The 20,115-nt window shown below is 30.1% G+C and overlaps 2 protein-coding genes across 4 annotated transcripts in view; both read right to left on the minus strand.

Annotated features, from left to right (window-relative positions):
• LOC127706347 (uncharacterized) overlaps positions 1-20,115 on the minus strand; it is a 349,955-nt gene that overhangs the window by 54,189 nt on the left and 275,651 nt on the right. The gene's annotated exons all lie outside the window — the stretch shown is intronic.
• Positions 1-20,115, minus strand: part of LOC127706349 (four-jointed box protein 1-like) — a 34,692-nt gene that overhangs the window by 1,494 nt on the left and 13,083 nt on the right. The window contains exons 1-7 of one of the 3 annotated variants that reach the window (XM_052210914.1): positions 18,580-18,635; positions 18,344-18,414; positions 14,635-14,699; positions 10,754-12,147; positions 3,462-3,638; positions 2,160-2,340; positions 695-859 (exon numbers count right to left, since the gene is read on the minus strand). In XM_052210914.1, the coding sequence (XP_052066874.1) occupies positions 695-859; positions 2,160-2,340; positions 3,462-3,638; positions 10,754-11,462 (1,232 nt within the window). In that variant the 5' untranslated portion in view covers positions 11,463-12,147; positions 14,635-14,699; positions 18,344-18,414; positions 18,580-18,635. Of the gene's footprint in view, positions 1-694; positions 860-2,159; positions 2,341-3,461; positions 3,639-10,753; positions 12,148-14,634; positions 14,700-18,343; positions 18,557-18,579; positions 18,636-20,115 lie in introns of those variants that run through there. The other 2 variants (XM_052210915.1, XM_052210916.1) reach the window with 2 other exon arrangements.

Raw genomic sequence — 20,115 nt, forward strand, 5'->3', positions numbered from 1 at the left:
ACAAGAACTGCTTCTTTTTAAACTGCTGTATCAGATATGTGGTAGTTTAGTTATGGTAAAAATATGACAGCTACATTGTAGGATTATAATGGCAATAATTAAAAACTTGCCATCAATACCATTTTCAAATCATGTTATCAAATTGGGTTAGCATTAAACTGTAATGTTGTGTCTTTGCATATATATACAATACATTTGTAATCACATTCATTTATCTCACAATATTGGCAATTGTCAAAGATTGACAACAATAAGTACAAGCATTGTTCAAATCTTTGTTCATTGGTCTTTATGGATAATTGTCTCACTGGCAGTCATACCAAATCTCCTTATTTTTATAATAAACTTTAAGTCAATTTACATGTATCCTAAGACAGTGAACACATTGCAGGGGTGGGAAGGGGGGTTGATGAATGACACATAAGCTTGAATTACCCCTTCCCTTTCCTTTTGAACTGCCTGCATTACTTATGATTGTAATCCATTTGTTCCATTTAATGGCAAGCTTAGTACCGTTAGTGTTTTCAGAGTTATGCCAGTTGATTTAGGCTTTGTATATTTTGTTACCTTGAAATGTTTTGTACAATTGTTATTTCATAAAATTTGCATAAAATATATTATTATATTACTTTTTTGTAGAGATCAGCCTGTTTTGCTAAATCACTGGATTAGAAAACGAGTGGCACCTACTAACCTGTCATAATGACCTGTGATATAGTCAAACAAAATCATTGAACTCCATTGCACCAGTTCAGCTATCTCGTTAAATGTTAGGGTAATATTACGTAAATAGTTTTTGTTTATCACAGAACTGCTTTCATATGTTTTCAGTAGAATCTTTGGTATTGATACAAGGGATCTGAAATCAAAAGTGATTGCATTATAAACTGGTAGAGGGTTTAATATTGAAATTATTGCACTGTATAATGAATGAAAGATTGAATTACAGCCTTTGTTTACCGTAATTGCAATGTGTCTTGTGTAATTATCTTTGTAAAGTATATAAGAATTTGTTCACTTTTTAAAGGCTACTCATTTATGCCAATTTGATTGAATGTCATACCAGATTATAAGGTTACAAAGACATCATCTCTGATGAAATACATGCATGACATGTATACTTAAACTTGTTGTTTTTGAATTTGTCAGTTATTTTTGCATTTTTATGTCCCTGCCGCAGCGGAGGGGGCATTAAGTGTTACCCTTGTCCGTCTGTACGTTGCGAAATTGGTTCCGTTCTCTAACTTTAGTTTGTCTCAACCTGTTTTGAAACTCATACACAATGCTTATTACCACAAAACACAAATCAAGTATGAATTTGGGTGGCATCACTTTTACCGTTCTAGAGTTATGCCCCTTTACAAATGAAATATAAAAATTGCTGAATTTTTCATTTCTGTTCTCTAACTTTAGTTTGCCTCAACCAAATTGTATGAAACTTATACACAATGCGTATTACCACAAAACTCAGATCAAGTTCCAATTTGGGTGGCATCACTATAATTGTTCTTGAGATATGTCCCTGTATAAAGTTATACTCAAGCGGGGCATCATCATGTGACACATTCTCCATTTATTATCATCATATGTTTTCGATAATTACTAAATCCTAAATTTTATGAAATGGTAAAGGCAATTTTAACCAGACATCATAGGAAATTGGGGTAGATGTTTTGATTTTCGCTAAGCAGATGCAAGGTGTATTAACATTTTTTTTTTTGAAGGGTCAGAAATCATTTTCCCTTTTTACTTGCATGTGTTAGGGCCCAGCACTAGTAAAGTTGTATTAGGCTGGTAAAACAGGACAAATTTATTGGACCTTAAAACATGAAAATTATGTATGCATTATGTATCAGCTGTTGAAATAATCTATCTATAGAGTAAAGTAATGAGCTAAATGTGATTTTATAATAGGCAAAAACTTCATAAACTTTGGATTTTCATTAGGAACATATGTGCTAATTTGTTTTGCATTGCTAAAGTAGGCAATTTATCTTATAGGTTATGTAAAACTACTCCAATCTAAAAATCTTTCATCTGCACCATGTGTTTGTATTTTGTATAGTGACAAAATTTAAATATATCTGTTGCATAAAACATGAAGTAGAATTAATAAGTTCAATTTGTAATGCTTCTTTATATTTGATCATATTTCATACTTCACAGTTTCCATATATGGAGTCCACTGGATTAGAGCCACAACTTTGCCATTTTGCCACTGAACAGATGATATATTAACATTTTTCCAATGACGAGAGGTCTGATTAGTTATAGCCAGTACCACAGCTGGAATGCTATCCATACCAAGAAGACGAGATAGGTAAAAAGACATTACCTCACCTGAAAATTAGAAAACACATTTAGTTTAAAAACTGTAAAAAAACTACCCAAAACTGTTTGTCACAGCAATATAAAACTTAATTTTATACTCATGAAATATAAATAAAATGAATTGTGTGGTATATTTTTAACCAATGACACAATTAGAAGGATATCTGAAATCTTGTAGTTTATAGAAGATTTGTTTTTTCATGGTTATGGGGTTTAATGGGTCATTTTATTAAAACTTTACCTAAAAAAGTCTTATGGTAAAGGAGAAGGTGGCATTTAGGCCCATTTGTGGCCAAAGAACCATAAAGTTTGTGAGAACTATTTCATATTTGCATTTAATGTTTGAAGATGCATAAGATAAAAAAATATAAATGAATTATACAAGATTTTTGACATATGACATCAAAATAACTTCATGATATGTGTTTTTTTATGAATTTATACAGTTTTCCATACATATTTCCTTTGAGGAAACATCGTGCGCAGCCAAGAAAACAAGAAAACAATTTTAGAGAAGCTTTATTATTATAACAATTGACATAATGTCACCAATATAAGGTTGTCTCTAATAGGTGTGCACATACTTTTCTAATCCAAAATATAATAAAAAGTTGATAGAAAATAAGAAAAATCATGAAAATTTACAAAATATACTAATTTGGTCATGGCTTGTTGCTACAGTAACTCGTTAAATGTGAAATTTTTATTTTCTAAACATCTTATTCCTTTATATACATGATATAGTTAGGAATAATTTAAGAACATGAATGGTAACTTTTTAATTTGCACCAATATTTAGGCCTTACTACTCCTTTATTGAAATAAGGGCTGTCCAAGATAATGGAAATGAAAAAAAATATTTGACACCTTAAATTATTACAGCTTTATTGCACATAATTACATATTATCAAATTAAAAGATCTTGAGGAGGATCATACAACCTTAAATACAATGGTTCAAGTTGTGATATTTTCATATTAAGGTTGTTACTGTCTGATTAAAATAGAACACAGCTTGTTTGGCTCTTAATAAGAACTGTGATTTTTTTCTAACTCTCTTGCAACTTAGAAATGCATGGCTATTAAATAATTTGAGTTATCTCTCCTTGTTCTGTGGCAATCATGTCTTACCTAGTACAAGCTTGTTATGTGGATCTCTGTATCTTGCACAGAAAGATGATCCATTATCTAGTACAACATAAGCATTCTTTGGTCTTCCACACTTGTTCCAAGATGGTGGATGGATTGATTTCACACTGGCATGCTGGGATTTGTGTACGAATTGGAATGCTTCATCTTGATCCATACCTGAAAATATGTAAAAAAAAAAATGAAAAATTTTAAGAAAACCATTTTAAAGAATGACTTAATTTGTACTTATTGGTTTCTTCAAAAGAATAATAAATAAATTTTATGAAATTATAAATGAAAATTAACTAGTCAGCATCTCATGCAAGTATAAAAGGAATTTTAACCTTACTCATAGATGTCTGACAGTAAAATTAGTTCTGGACCTTGCTGCAGAATCTGTCAATTTGTCCTGTTTTTGTGTACATCTACATGAAAATTATCTACCGGTACAATTGAATTATTTCAGCAAGTTGCTTGACTAGATCAATTGCTGCATCAAAATCAACAATTAATAAACAGACACATGGCAAATTATTTGCTGGAGTTGTACATGTATTAACATGATTAAGCCCAATACAAATGTAATTTCAAATCATTCAACAAAATTTATAAAATGTATTTCAATGGTATAATTTTGACGAAGCCCCTGGAGCATTGAACCATTGTAATCATAAATTATTACTTGTATTTAATAAAAATTGTTTGCATGTGGTCATGGTGGTTTTGTTATGGAGTTTATACAGATAATTTTTACTTTATTTAACTCATTTTAAACACAAACATTTTTTTCCCCCAAAAGTATAATAAAACTTATTGATGTAATAATCAAAATTTAGAATTGATTCGAACTTTTCCTCATTTCACTTGATGAAAATTATTTTTAGAAAATATTTCACATTACTCAAGTCAGAATAATTAAGTGAAAACCATCAAAAGATGCAAAATTTATTAAAACCACTGAATTATTTCTGTATGATTACTTGGCAAAGTCCAAGGCTTTATGAAATTTTGGTTAATTTCCTCAACTTGTTTGGAGATAATTGGTTGAATTATAGTGAATTACTCCAATTTGTTTGAACAGCTAACAGGTTTTCCTTATCATGAATGAAGGTGTGATAATGATGTAGTTAAAATATAAATTGAAAGTAAACACTTGGATGATGAAGTAATTCACCATTATTGAAAATCTTGTAACATTACAACCATTTAATTATCTTTACCATGTTTACAACTTAGCAGTTTGAGGTATTGTAAGGGACATCCTAACCATTTAGAAGGGGGTTGTAAATGCAAAATGCCAAGTAGTAATGGAATACTTGTGACCCTTTCAGTGGCAGGGGTGGGGGTGTGGAGAGCGAAGAGCTCGTCCCTTTGATTGGAAAAAAATATCATTATTGGGCATGAAATTGGCAAAAATATTTTTGCCTTGCTCCCTTCCACAGTCTACATGATATATATTCAATTTTATGGAATTAGCCTCCCCCCTTTCAAAATTCTTTGATCAACCCCTGTCTTTTAAGATATTTCTTATGTACACCTCACAAGAATGATTTGATAAAAATGGAGGGGAGTGGGGCTAAATAACTCATAAAATAAAACTTAGCGAAAAGAGAGTATTTGCTGGCATAAACAAATGCTGTGTCTACATAAGTACGAAATGTTTCTATTGAATTTTGGAAAAAATTCATTGTTTAGTACTTGAGATATATGATTAAATTATTGACATACTTATTTGAGATTTTGCCCACACCCAGTATACAAATTATTTGTGTAACTATTGAAAAATAGGAAGATTGTATCACAGTTTGATAGATTCAGGTGTTTAACAGGTAAATTTAGGTTACATAGATAAATAATTTGGACACCTGCACATCAAAGATTGATTATCATAGCTTGTATTGTTAAGATAAATTTGATAGAATGGCCACCTTGGCTATTTATAAATACAAACCCTGTATTGACTGATAAGAACTCACTACTGAATTTTTCTATATATTTCAGTCTAAAATTTAATTATCCCGAGAGATTTCTTGTTCCAACTGTCTTAAAAGAAACACTTTTTCAATTATTTATACACTTCAAAACACCTCTTATTGAACATAATATTACTATAAGTAAATCAAGTTAGCTGTTTTTTTTAACACAAGATTTCAATTTATATCATGTATATTAAAAAGATAGTGTTTTATAATTATATTTTCTGGGTATGATAGATTTCAATTTATATTAAACAGATAGTATAAGTTATCTACGTTCATATCCGTAGATATGGATATTTTAACACCCTGAAGTATCCAAGTACACCCTGAGGCGCAGCCAAAGGGTGTACAGGGTACTGAAGGGTGTTAAAATATCCATATCTATGGATATGAACTTAGATAACGAATTTATCCCCGGTCTTAGTCTAAATCTGGCGATTTTTAGAGAAATTCGACTACAAAGTTTAACGTGAAAGCAACGTTTTTTCATTTTTTAAATACCGTATCTTTTATTGAAATCTTGGAATTTGACATATTTTTAACGGGGTGTAGGGTACTTACTACCTTTGGTAGAACCCTACAGGTAGACAAATATAAGACGTTTTTAAACTAGAGACAGAGAAACTGAAATGGGTCGAATTTGGCGCGCAATGTTGTGAGAGTTACATCATAAACGGTGTGACGTCAACATGGGTCATTTGCATAGCTAGGTCAGTATAGTACCATTCATTGACAATGTGGCTGCATAGTGATGCATTTACTAAAATGAGTGCAAATAATCGATATAATAAGATAAAATCGTTAGTGGATTACATATTTAATTATACAGACATCATGGAAAATCTACAGAATTCGATATTTCATAAGGAACAACCATGGAACTAAGGAAAACGCGCGTGAAATTCCCCGATGTAATGGGTAGCAACGTCATGGGATATGGGTTAGCAACACCCAGGGGCTATGGGTTTTGTAACGATGTGCGTTAACCAATCAAACTCCTAGAAATATACTAACCCGGGGATAATGTTTTATATTTTTCATTATTTTGAGAGCTTCAGGGAAGATGAGTTGTAAATAAAATGTTATTGTTATTGATATAAAGAATACAAAATAAAAAATATTTATTTATAAGGGCCCAGGCAAATCAGCAAATCAAATGTTCATGGCACAGCCTATTTAACATAATTTGACTTAGGTTCAGTTATATACATATAATTATCATAAAGATACACTTGTATTTGCTTAGAAGCATGCTTGTACATAACTGTATCAATATCCATTATCTTTATACTCCATTCAAGAGTCCTGATTGATCTGTTTAATGGTAATCTCTAAGAGTACTGTGTACATCAGATTTATTTTATACCCTCCCTTCTAGATCACACACCGATTGTGAACTTAAGCTAATTATATGCTTGATGGGTTAAAACCCAGAGATGTGAAATCCAATCAGAAGTATAATCATAATATGTTTCTACCTTTAAAAATCTCCCATCAGATCTTAAACTTGTAACTGTGCACCTTGATTAACCAATTCAATCAAATTCAAGCTTTATAGTTCTTTATGAGCCATATTAAATTAAATGGGTACAAAGATATTTATCTCTGCAGAAGTTGTCAAAAGGTAGTTTTAAAAAAAAAGATCGCGTTCATTTTTTGCCAAAACTGATCCTGATTTTTATCTTAAATGTTGATAGTTGATATGTAAACTACCGTTTTATTGCAACTTTTTAATGTTTTATAGTTTTGACAGACTTGAATTGAGGGTTTTGTTGTGAAGAAGGCTATAAGATTTCTGTTTAATGTATTGTACAGTGAATGCAGGGTTAATGTGCATTTAAATATTTTATGGAGCATTAACCGTTGCTCAGGTTTTTTCACATGCTAATGGCATTTTATGAAAAACATCAAGATATATGTTTACTTCAGTATGAAAAAGATTTAGTAGAAAACTCCATGAAACACGTAATAGTCAAAGTTGTGACTGAGTGCAGAAATATGAAGAAAGATAGACAGATCGAAATTTTATAAAGGATGACTTTCTTGAATTAAAACATTTCTATTTTCAGCAAATCATTCTCATAAAATTTATTCAATGTGAAGATTGCATTTTTATATTGATCATGTATATACTTTGAGAATATTAATTTTTGCAATTTTAACATTATGTTAGAAGGATTGGAAAATAACATAATGATAATACTGTTTCAAGTGAATATTTGCTGTTATTATTATGATTATTATTATTTTAGGTTTTTTTTTTTTAATTCTGACAGCAACTTTTATGCAATGTAAAATTTTATTAATTAATAACTTCAAAACAATATAGTCAAATTTTGGTTTTGGTTAACACATTGTTATATTTTTTATAAAAAAAAATTTTTTGGGATATATTTTAATGAACATTTATAATTTGGTCATAAGTCACTGTAATTTGTATTTAAAAATAAGCCAATAATTTGTTTGAATCTCTAGGTACTCATAAATAAAAGCCGTGATACTGTAAATATAGTAAAACTTGACAGACTAAAAGTCACTTTTGAAAAAGACCCTGTACGAAACTCTAAAATAGCTTTCAAAAACAAAAAGACATTAGTATATTTGAACTCTACTTTAATTACATGTGATGACATTTCTTTAAATATAGGAAAAACGAGAACTTGCTAAAAGCATCAGGGATCAATTTGTCATATAAGCTTTAAACATATTTGATTTTACTACCTTGGTAATAATTTAGTTGAAGCCACAGTTAATCTATAGATCACCATGATGATAAAGATAGTAAAATATATTGGCAGATTTCTAGAATTTGTTTTATAGCTGTATGTTAGGGCTTATCGATTCTTACATTCAATTAAGGCAAAGTGCAGGATAAAAATGTTATTGATGAGCGATGCTGTTTAGATTATTAAGCTTATTGGATTATTGAATACAGTGAAGAAAAATTAAAGGTTAGATATTGCACCCTTAAAGGTTGCATACTATAAATATTCCATCAATTCTCAAGTTATTTAGGTATAATAGTTTATGATGGTTTCTCCAATAGGTTGACACTTTATGATTAATGCATTAGTAAAGGTTTCTTGCCTGCAGGCTTGAGGTCTTCACTTTTCCTTGTACTGTACAGAAAGGGGAACTTTCTATTTACATTCACTTGAATTATGCATTCATGAAAAATAGTGGATATTTCTGACCATGATGATAATTGTTTTTAGCTTTAAACATGTTAAAATAGACATACAACACTAAATCTTCAGTTCCTTCGAGAACCATTTTGATTGCATTGTTTTTTCGTATTCTCTGTTGTCTCTATCTGTTTGTCTAAATGGAATAAACATTGTTACATGCAACCATTCTCTTTTTTGTGCCAGACAACTTACTACATGTAATGGATATACAGATAAATTGTCAGAGAAACTTTAAACTTGGAATAAGCAACCAACCTAAAGACTAATTTGATTATAAACCTCTAGAAACGCTCATGGTAATAGTGTTTTTATACAAACATAGGAACTCCCAAATACTCCAAAGGAGTAGGCTCAGTAAGACACCTTTTTTGCCCCAAAATATAGCATTTTTACAAAGATATAAAATTATAAACTCTTAGTTATTCATTGGAAAGTAGAATACTTTTGTTACATAAGTATGGTCTGTTTTTGATGATACAATGGACATGCATCAGGTACTAGCAACATTATTTCATGCAAAAATACATATATCTTCACAATTTAAACATTTGTGCTAATTTCAAGACGGTTTATGTCTAAAATGTAAGTGGCCGCACTTGTGTTCAGTCTTAATATTTAAATATAGGTTGTATTTAATGATAATACATAACATATATAAATGTTGAGAGTGAACAGGAATGCGGCCAATTCCATTTTAAACAAAAACCATCTGAAAAGTGATGTTAAATCGCATATTTGATTGATTTTTCATATTTAAGCTTGAATTTAGGCGTTTTTAATTACCAAGTCAGTCCAAATCTTTTTCAATAACCATTGGAATCGAATGAAGTAGACACTTGAGTGTTTAAAAAATGTCTGAATTCTTTCATCAGATGTACTTCAAATTTTAGGCCGAAATTAGTCCTTACCGGACCTTCTCCTTTCCAATTAACTGGGTAGTACACAGTGGACTAATTATTAATCGGTGGGATTCCAATTTTCTTGGATTTTATAGGTTAAGGTTAACCACAAGTTAAGGTAGATGGGGGGTCTTAATTAAAATCCATAGAACTTTTTAATAATTTGTCAAAATGTAGTTTTTATCGTGCTTTTTTCCAAAATATAATAAAAAGAATAGGTCACCAGACTTTTTTTCACACTACAGGTTGTGCAAAATTGTCAGATTTTGTATAGATTATGCATGGAAAATTCAATTTTGTGTGATAAAAAGAAAACTACATCATAGAATTTTAAGATAAAACGTGAGAAGATAGCTCTTATAACATGCTTTCAGATAAGAAAAAGAAAAAATGGGGTCACCGGACTTGTTTTCTTGCTACATATTAAAATAGGTAAATTCATAACACTTTCTATTATAAAAATTACTTTATCTGAGTTATCTCCCCTTATGTGGCAAAGTTGAAAAAAAATTAATCAAACAAAAATAATATGTTTTTTTAGAATTCAGCCATATATATGATAAAACACATAATTTTCTATATTAACATGAAAAGTCTTACACATGAATTACATACTTCTCTCAAAATTTGCACATGTCATTAAAGATCTAGACCAATTGTTATCTGCTACTTCAAAATCCAAGATGGAGGAAGACACCCCAGCCACCTTAAAATGTTCAACAAAGTACAAATTTTCTCTAGTGTATGCAGACTTTTTTTGGAGTCCCATGATCGATGATAATCTTCAATCCAGGAATATCAGTGCATACGAAAATAAATGAATCCACAGTATGACATAAGACTATTTGATGCCCATAGGCCAAAAATGATTTTTGAACTATTTGATGTTGACAGTACCTTAGCTCACCTAAAAAGCAGCCTACCCGAAAAATTTTATGACACAAATCGTTTCAATTTTTTTTTTTCAATTTTTTTCGACTCTAAAGTCGTTTTCTTGTATAAAACATGTTACTTATGTTGTCTGCAAAAAAAATAAATTCCTACCTATCTACTCTACCCTATAAGACATGGGTAGGCAACTTCAAACAAAGAATTTATTAAGGGTGGCCTTATATATAATAGTCCATAGTTTTAAAAGCTTTAATTCCTGAATTTTTCATAATTTTTTTTTGATTTATCATTCCAGAGTTATGGTACCTGATTTACAAATGCAAGTTAGTACTTACCTTTTGGAACAATTTTTTTCGCCAGATCAGACCAGTATATCCCATCGGTAACAATATGTTCACCAGATAATGTTTGATAATTTTGTTTGATCAGATCTTCATTAATATCCACATTCTCTGATCCTTCATTATTTTGAACATCTTGATATTTTAGTAAAGGTCTTGCAAATATTATTTTTGAAACATTCACAAAATCGCCAGGTTCAAATATTTTATTTTTTGGAGATTGTTCTTCTGAATTTTCCTCATAGTCATCATCATCATCATCTTCATCATAATCATTTTCATCTTCATAGTTCTCAGCTTTAATGTCTACAGATTTTTCTTCATTTCTCCCTTCTAAGGTTTGAAGAATGATGTTGTTTTTGTCATTTATAGCACTTTTATAATCCTGGAATGAATTCATAGTTTTTTCCTGAGTTAAAGAATTTGAATCTTTTATCACAGAATTTTGAAGGAATTCCTTTAAATATTCATTTTCATTTGCAGCCTTTGGTTTTCTTTGGCCTCTTGCCATGTAATTTAGATATGCTTCCTCTTTATTTACTTCGTGTGTAATTTCACTTTTTGGTCCCGTACCCTGTGATTCTATTAAATTAATTCTGAGCACCATAACGTTTAAGAGAAATGTAACAACAAAAACACTTAGAGCTCCATAAAGAAAAGACCAAGTCTTTCCTCTCATGATTCTGGCCAAGTACATCTTCATGGAGGATGTGTGTTATTCAAGTCACATCTTTTGTTTTAATTATTGACATAATTATACAACAGACTTAAACAACATCAGATTCGTTAAGAATAACCAATAATTCCAAATTGAATATTTTCGTTGTATTTCCTCAAATGCATTTAGCTCTCAAGTTGTACAAAAATGCTACGGAAACATGGTGTCTGCGGGCTTTTCATCTTAATAGCAATCAATACTAAAGAGACATTGTCGTAACGAAGAAGTGGTGAATGTATTATTTCCTATCACTAAAATCAAATTAGGAAAATCATTGATGAGCAAATTTCTATGCAAACATTTGTCCACTTAAGAGCAGGCTTTTAAAATTTTGTGCAAGTCTTCTCTCGGTATAAGGTACCTTGAATTTACATATTGTTAAATTGTTCTCTTATGTCAATTTTCAATAAGATTTCTGACTACTGTTTGTTGACTGAAGTTTCCATCTTGATATTTCTTTACACCGTGAATTTACTTAAGAAATTTCTGCTGTTTGTTCTTTGTGTTTAAACTGAGGGCTCTTCTCTTTGTCACTAAACTTCTCTGTTATAAAGGTTTGGCTTGTTAAACACTGAATGGAGAAAGCTCTGTGTCGCCGTCATTCTATAAAGTGGGCAGTACCAATCTTGTATGCTTTTGACGGGAGTAGAATGTGAATTGCACAAAACACCTGAAGATATAAAAACGTCATTATTTGATATACTAGCTGAAAAATAGAATTAAAATGTGTCGTAATTAAAGATTTTAAGAATAGAGATTAAATTTAAATAATCTACAACATGCCTGGGAGAAACAGATTGAAAATAAAACCTCTATTGAAAAAGGATGATGAAAAAACTCCCGGCTGAAATAGAGATCATTTAATTTCTAGTTAATTCAATGACTTATTATGGTACATTAAATAGCAAAGGTTATAAGTCAAGAGATATAAGAGTTCTCCAGGCAACACCTGCATGTAGACACAATTAATATACAACCATATCAAAAACACCAGCTGTATAAAAAAATGATTTGTTAAAAAGATATTCAGCTGTTTCAAAATGTGATTAAACTGCAAAGCAGCATGTGTTCTCTGTATAATTAATAGAAAATAAACTTTTTTGCTACAGTGAATTCAAAAGGAATAATAGTAAAAACAAATATGAAATTGTATAATAATGTCCACATTACAAACTTGCAAAATTGTTAGATTTTAAACCATGTTTCCTTTGATCTTCGTTTATGAAATGAGTTGAAAGTAATGGCAGCAATAATGAGCATACAATAAAATGGGATTAATTCTTGTCTGTAATATCTAGGAACTAAATCATTATATCATAGGAATTTTGTGTAACATCACCGTTTTAGCAACCTAAACCTGAGATCTGTGGATTCATTTATTGTCGAGCCTGCGACTTTTGTCGCAAAAGCAAAACGTAGCGATGCTACATTCCATCGGCGGCGTCGGCGGCGTCCACAAATATTCACTCTGTGGTTAAAGTTTTTGAATTTTTAATAACTTTTCTAAACTATCCTGTCTTTCAACCAAACTTGGACAGAAGCTTGTTTATGATCATAAGATTGTATCCAGAAGTAAATTTTGTAAAAAAAAAATACCTGTTTATCCGTATTTTACTCATATATGGACTTAGTTTTTAGGTCAATTAACATAACATTCACTCTGTGGTTAAAGTTTTTCAGATTTTAATAACTTTCTTAAACTATCCTAGATTTGTACCAAACTTGGACAGAAGCTTGTTTATAATCATAAGATAGTATCCAGAAAAAAATTTTGTAAAAAAAAAATCCTGTTTATCCGTATTTTACTCATATATGGACTTAGTTTTTCTGTCAGTTAACATAACATTCACTCTGTGGTTAAAGTTTTTCAAATTTTAATAACTTTCTTAATCATATCCTGGATTTGTACCAAACTTGGACAGAAGCATGTTTATGATCAAAAGCTAGTATCTAGAAGGATATTTGTAAAAATTTATTTCCTGTTTTTCCGTATATTACTTATAAATGGACTTAGTTTTATTCCAGTTAACATTACGTACAGTCTGCAGTTAAAGTTTTTAAAAAATTTATTAAATTCATAAACCTTCTTGGATTTTTACCAAACTTGAACAGAACTTCTTACAATCAAAAGATAGTATCTAGAGGAAAATTTTTAATAATTTTTTCCCCATTTTTGTTGAGCCTGCAACTAACAGCAAAAGTGAGACACTGGGTTCCGCGGAACCCTTACAAATTTTTTTCATTGGCACTTAATTTTGTTACTAGTAATTGAGGAAAAGATGCTTTTTCCAGGAATAATGGATTTCCTGATTCTAACAAATTCTGCATATAAGCCTATAGAAAATTTGTCTTTGTCGGAAACTTATATTTAGGGTTAATCTTCACCCACAAAATCCACGAAAAATTGATATCCCACAAATAATTATCAATCCACCGTGTCTATTTCTGTTGGAACACAGTGTCATGTCACACAATAATTGATTAATTGATCGATTGATTGATTGGTGTTTAACGCCACTTTCAACACTATTGTGGTATTTCGTGGCGGTCAGATTTTTTTGGTGGAGGAAGCCGGAGTGCCCAAAGAGAAACACCGACCTTCAGTAGGAAAACTGACAATCCTATTCAATTAAGATAAGAGTCGAGCGCACCTGGCACGTGTGGGATTCAAACTCAGTGTTGACTGGCTAGTGATACAGTAGTTCGACTACTTAGACCACTCCACCAATGAGGCCCCCACAATAATTGAAACATAGTATCATGTTCCATGTTACTTATAGGAAAGATAATTAATTAAACTTTTTTAAGATCTTATTCTCATTATTTTGATCAGTTTCTTGATTAAAATAATGTTAGTTTAAATAAAGTGATATATACATCAATGAGACAGCAACCCAATGACAAAAATAACCAAAAGACATTAAGAGGGCAACATACAATCAGGTGAACATCAGGAATACCATGTCATCAAAATTCAGGCATGATGTTTGGTCAAAAGAGATGAAATATCAAGCTTAATAAAGACTCTATGTCTAAATCTGCTTATAAATCTATTGGTTAGTCTTAATTCCTATGCTCTGAGACTTTTATTATATTCAGCTTTTCAATAATTTCCCTTCGGTCTAATGATATAAAATAAGACATTGTTGTTTATTACCTCTTACTTTTAAAATTGTGTTGTCTTTTCTTCTTTCTCAAGATATTTCTGTCTATTTCTATTGTCTGAAAAATAAGATACAAAAGATAACTGATGATGACAGATAACAGATTATGCTTTCAAAAGCTTAGGTCTGTGGAATCTGTCTGCATCACTTTAGTGACTGACCACTATTGATGGATCACCAACTATAATAGGCTTCTGCTATAACATTGCTGTCTGTGATTAAAATTACAAGAAACTTTTACAGCAGGCTGGTGAAGATAAAATTGACACATTTAGAATTCTTCCGAGACCATTGTGATTCATCAGCTTTCCAAGTTGTTCATTATTGATAGAAGGCATTGTGACAGACAATTGCATTTTTTTCAGATAGGAAGAAAATGTTGAGGATTTTATTGGAAAATTCTTCAGATTTGAAAGGCTGAAAATCGCTTTTTATTAAAATTTACATAATCAATACGATTTGAATTTTATGGCAGTGGTTGGTTAATTGAGTTATTGTTTAACTGTGGCTTTTATTTGGCGCTTTTGAATAAATTACATGGTTATTCAAAACAATGAATTTGTTGCAATAACTGATAGTATTTTATTATTTAGATGATTTAATTGAAATATTTTAAATGATAGATAAAAAAGGATTAACAGGAATACCAAACTTCAAGGTAAATTAAAAAAAAACTGACAAAATCAAACTTTAGACTATATCAACCAACGAAACAAATGAAAAACAACTGTCATAAAATGTGACTTAATTTGTGCAAAGCGCTCCTCTGAATTTGACTTTATCAGGAATTCTCAAACCTAATCATTTGAAAACCAGGAATATTTAAATACATTGAAACTTTAGGAGCTAATATGGCCAAAAGGGACCTAAAATGAAAAGCCAAATTATAAGGTCAAATTTACCTTTTGCATTTAGTATAAGTGTTGTACTAATGATCTTATTGTTCCTAGAATACTTTGGTGCATCTGTGACTGTGTTTTATGTCTTTTCGGTTAAAAATATTTAAGATGAAAGAGTCATTTAATATTAATGCATTGGCATCCTAGTGAAATAATTTTTCAGCTTTTGTTCGCCAATATGATTAATGTGAAATAAAAGTCAAAGCAAAGCTTAAAACCAGCGGGTCTCTTACATTTTATGGTTTCTACACTATACATCCTTGTTTTGGTTTATCCATATTTTATGTCTGGTAGATTTTTATGCTTTTTACACAAAAGGAGTCGCACCATAAGATGTGTATTGGAGGTCGTATTCTCTATGTTTCCCACTCGTAAATCATGGAATAGAAAATTAATTTTCTTACCTAGGGAAGGTATGAATAAATATAAAGTACTCCAGCTTGTGTATTTCATTAAATTTTGAATGGGTGTCAAGATTTTTTAGTAGGGTATTTTATCATCAATAACAAGGGAAAATCTCTTGACTTCAGGTGATAGAATAGAGATATTATTTATATATTATTATAAACAAAGTTTTGTTCAGAGTGGCTTTTATTTGAATGTGCAAAAAAGATCCAAATTAAGTTTTTTGTTTGCTGTTCACATTATTTCTATAATAAGCCTTCTTGTTCATGTATTAAACAAATTGGAATATAAGTTGAGCCAAATTCTAAATGTAGTTGCCATTCCATGTTTATTTAGCTTTTTAAGAATCAAACTAGAAATGATTATTATACACCTTAATAAAGGTAAACCTATGTAAATAAATGTTGATACACATATCTTTTAGCTTAACAACAAATAGACCAATTTCAAATTCTTTTTTATGAATGAGTTACTCCGGTTGGCCTGAGGTCAATCAGCATTAATGATGTCATGGAACCATCGGCTCTTACTGTGACATAATAATATAAGTATTGTGACATAAAAAATGTACAGGAAAATGAGGAAAATGCAAGGATGTAAAAGTGGTCTATACAAGCTGTCAAATAGCATTATGAGAATTTTTCATATAGTCAAGGTGTTAAATTTTTCTCATCATTGTCAGTATTTTGACAAAATAAGAGCTATGTCAGTCATTGAAGTTGTCCTGACTAAGTTTAAATGAATGATGGTTAATAAAAATGGAGGATAAATGTCAACCAAACAGCAAATAAACAACAAAAATAAACCAAAAATAAACTTCAGCATATTTTTTTATTTGTATGAATCTTACCTTGTGTTTAGCTTTTAGTTGTTTTCCTAAAATCATTTTAATTTTAAAACTTTGCTTTTAAGTAGTACTTAGTAAACCTAAGAAAGAATTTAACTACAAATATTTGTCTAAATTCACACATTAATCTTCACATTTTACTCGAGTCTTGGATATTGTATTCTAAACAAATATCTAGATTAGGCCTCACCGTGACACAGATAGGGACTAAAGGACCCAAACAATGAACATAAAATCTGCATGTTTGATGTAAATTAAGGTGTCATGAGCTGAATATCATTTCTGTTGTGTAGGAGAGATTAAGGAGGATTTCAACCTGTGGTCACTTTGTTACAAACTAAATGGGGCTTTTCCATTAAAGAAAGGTTTTTTGAAAACATAAGTCTTGTCCAAACATTGATTTAAAATGAACATAAATAATAATTTTCAAACTTGAGCTTTTGGTCACAGAAGTTTTTAGATATTTCAAAGGATAGCTTAGAAAATGTCAGTTGAAAATTTTAAGATTTTGAATTTGAATTAATTAATTATTTTTTATAATGAAGAAAATGTTATATGTTTGTTAATATTAGTACATTTTTTCTGTATTTATTTAGTGGTGTTATATTTCACTTAAACCACAAATACTTTTTGTTCCTATCCTTTTGACCAACCCTAAGTAAATACATTGGTAAATTTTGACCCTATTTGACTTGACATCTTCCAAATCTAAGATTTTGTCAGTGTTTTTCTTCAAAAACCATCCTTTAATCTGAAACAATAACAGAATTGAATGAATTCTCCCTAAATCTTATAACCCTAAATCAATTCATTATGTTTGAAAAATGTCATGACTGAATACATTAAAGAGCCACCTAACCTTTTTTTGGCCAGTATTTTGTGACTTTAATTACACATCCCTGTGTCTTTATACTTCATTAAATTTTGTGCTCCATTAAACTGTTTGACATGTAGCTATTTACTTAGCAGGGTGACTTATAACATGAACAAAAACTTTTTCAATAATGGGTGGGAATGCAAGTTAGTTTCTCAGGGCATTTGATAAAAAAAGTTTAAATGGGGTTTGTTTCTTGAGATATAATTTGGTTTCGCTGTCTTGAACATTCTTCAAAGTTCAATGAAAAAAAAGTTAATTCAAAGTTGTAAAATGTTTTATAAACATTTGGGTATTTTTTTTATGATGGATGGAACAAACTTTCAGAAAATTTGTCATTTGAAAATAAAGAAATGGTCAAAGGTACAATTACTTAGTAGATGAAGTACAGTAAACACATAATCTTAAAAACACAAAACAATTGATGCTACAAGACAACCCAATATTTTGTTCTAGATAAATGGTCTTTGGAAATGTATGTTGGAAAAAGAACAAAAATGTCCACATCCTATATGGACAGAAATAATATGAGATAGTAAGGAAATTGTTGACACTACTGTATTTGGTTAGTGATTAAATAGTTGTATAATCAATATGTCTATGACAATGCCAATGGGGATTATGAACATAGTTTTTGCTGACAATAAGAAGCTAAGAAACAATTTATAAAATCTTACCTTATTTTGACTTTATTAACATCATCAAATAATCCAATAATATTGATCTCATAAATTCTTATTCCATTTGCCTATAAAAAAGAAAATTAAAATGTTATTCCAAAGAGAAATATGCACCGATAAAAGTTAATGAAATGTAAGAATGTAGCACAAAGAATTCCGATATTAAATTGCTGTTGTCTGTAATTTGTATAGAAAGGGATCTTTGTGAAAGAAGAAATAGATGATCTACTAACATGCAATATCATTCAATACCAAGATATACTATCAGAGGGACGATTTTGGTTGTTCGTTCTTCCGTAACTTGGACTGTAATGATATACTATGCGGTGGAGTTCACATAGTTTTAAAGTTACAAACAGCATGGTAAAATTGAAAGAGTTTCACAACAAAAGAATCACTCAGTATGAAACCAGATCTTGTATTAATACGGATGACTTCAAATTGTGTCTTCTTTTTTTCAAATTTTTTCACAGTAAATTAATATTTTTGATTCACAAATATTTGTAAAGAAGAAAGAGTAAAATGAGCTGCATCTTTTAATTTATTATACATAAAATTTAGCCATAAATTTGTTTGAAATGATTGTAAATTAATAACCAGGTTTTTTTATGTTTAAGGTAATGTTTTGGAATTTTATGTCATAATTTCAAAAGTTATATTTGAGGTAAATATTTTTAGACCTTATATTGTTCAAAGGAATTTTGGTTTCTTTTAAATACAGGTAATTTGAAAGAAGCATTTAATATATGAAAATGAATAAAGATATCAGTATTGTAAGACTCATCAGAATAGAATGTAAGCTATTGTTAGCCCTACTGATAGCTGAGGTGTTGTTTCTTCTTTTATCCATTTTCAACTTCTTTTGACTGACAAAACTCCACATTTTGTGTGCAGTCATAGATTTTGCTTTGCTTATAATAAATTTCATACTTTACATTTTATTTTCAGAATACTGAACACCATCAAATGAAACCCAGTTTCAAGAAAGTTGACTTACTGACTTAAAGATTAATACAAAGGTAAACTGAAATAAAGTTTTAATACAAAGGTAAATTGAAATAAAGATTAATACAAAGGTAAATTGAAATATCAGTAACATTGTTTTTCTTGTAAAAGAACAACAATATTTACTATGGGTGGCTATTTTTTATTTCTTCCTGTTTCCTAATATAAAGAAAACTTTAATAAAGGCAACGTTATTTTTATCTTTCTGTGTAATTTTCCCTGATCAGTTCCATTCCAAAAAAAATAAATTTACTCATTCTATTATTATTAACAATCTGACTTTTGTTTGTAAAGAAAAAGAAATAAAGAAGACGATTTATAATTTCAATATCCATGTACCCTATACAAAAAGGAAAAGAAATAGATATAAGATAAGATATTTTATTTTCCAATTTATAACATTTGCTCTTGACTTTGATTGTTTTGGACATTATTGACCAATGACAGAGTTTTGGTGATAGCTTGGTGGAAATATTGCACATAATGGTATTGATTCTGATGTGGTGTCTTATCTAGGTTAAGGAATTCCATGTGAACAGTAAAACTGTGCATCCCATCTGTTTCCTGAAGTTTCTCTTCCCATGTCACTTTGCCTAACACGATGCCCCTGGCTTTTTTCATTCTATCTCCTCTCTACCCTCCTCCTTCCACATTTATCTATACACATTGCCAACACAACAGGTGCAGACCATGCTACTATAACTACCAAAGATCATAGCTTTACAGAACAAAGAAATACCTGGCATTCTGTTCCTAAATCATTC

Source organism: Mytilus californianus, unplaced genomic scaffold (assembly GCF_021869535.1).
Source record: "Mytilus californianus isolate M0D057914Y unplaced genomic scaffold, xbMytCali1.0.p SCAF_6, whole genome shotgun sequence".
NCBI classification, from domain to species: Eukaryota; Metazoa; Mollusca; class Bivalvia; order Mytilida; family Mytilidae; genus Mytilus; species Mytilus californianus.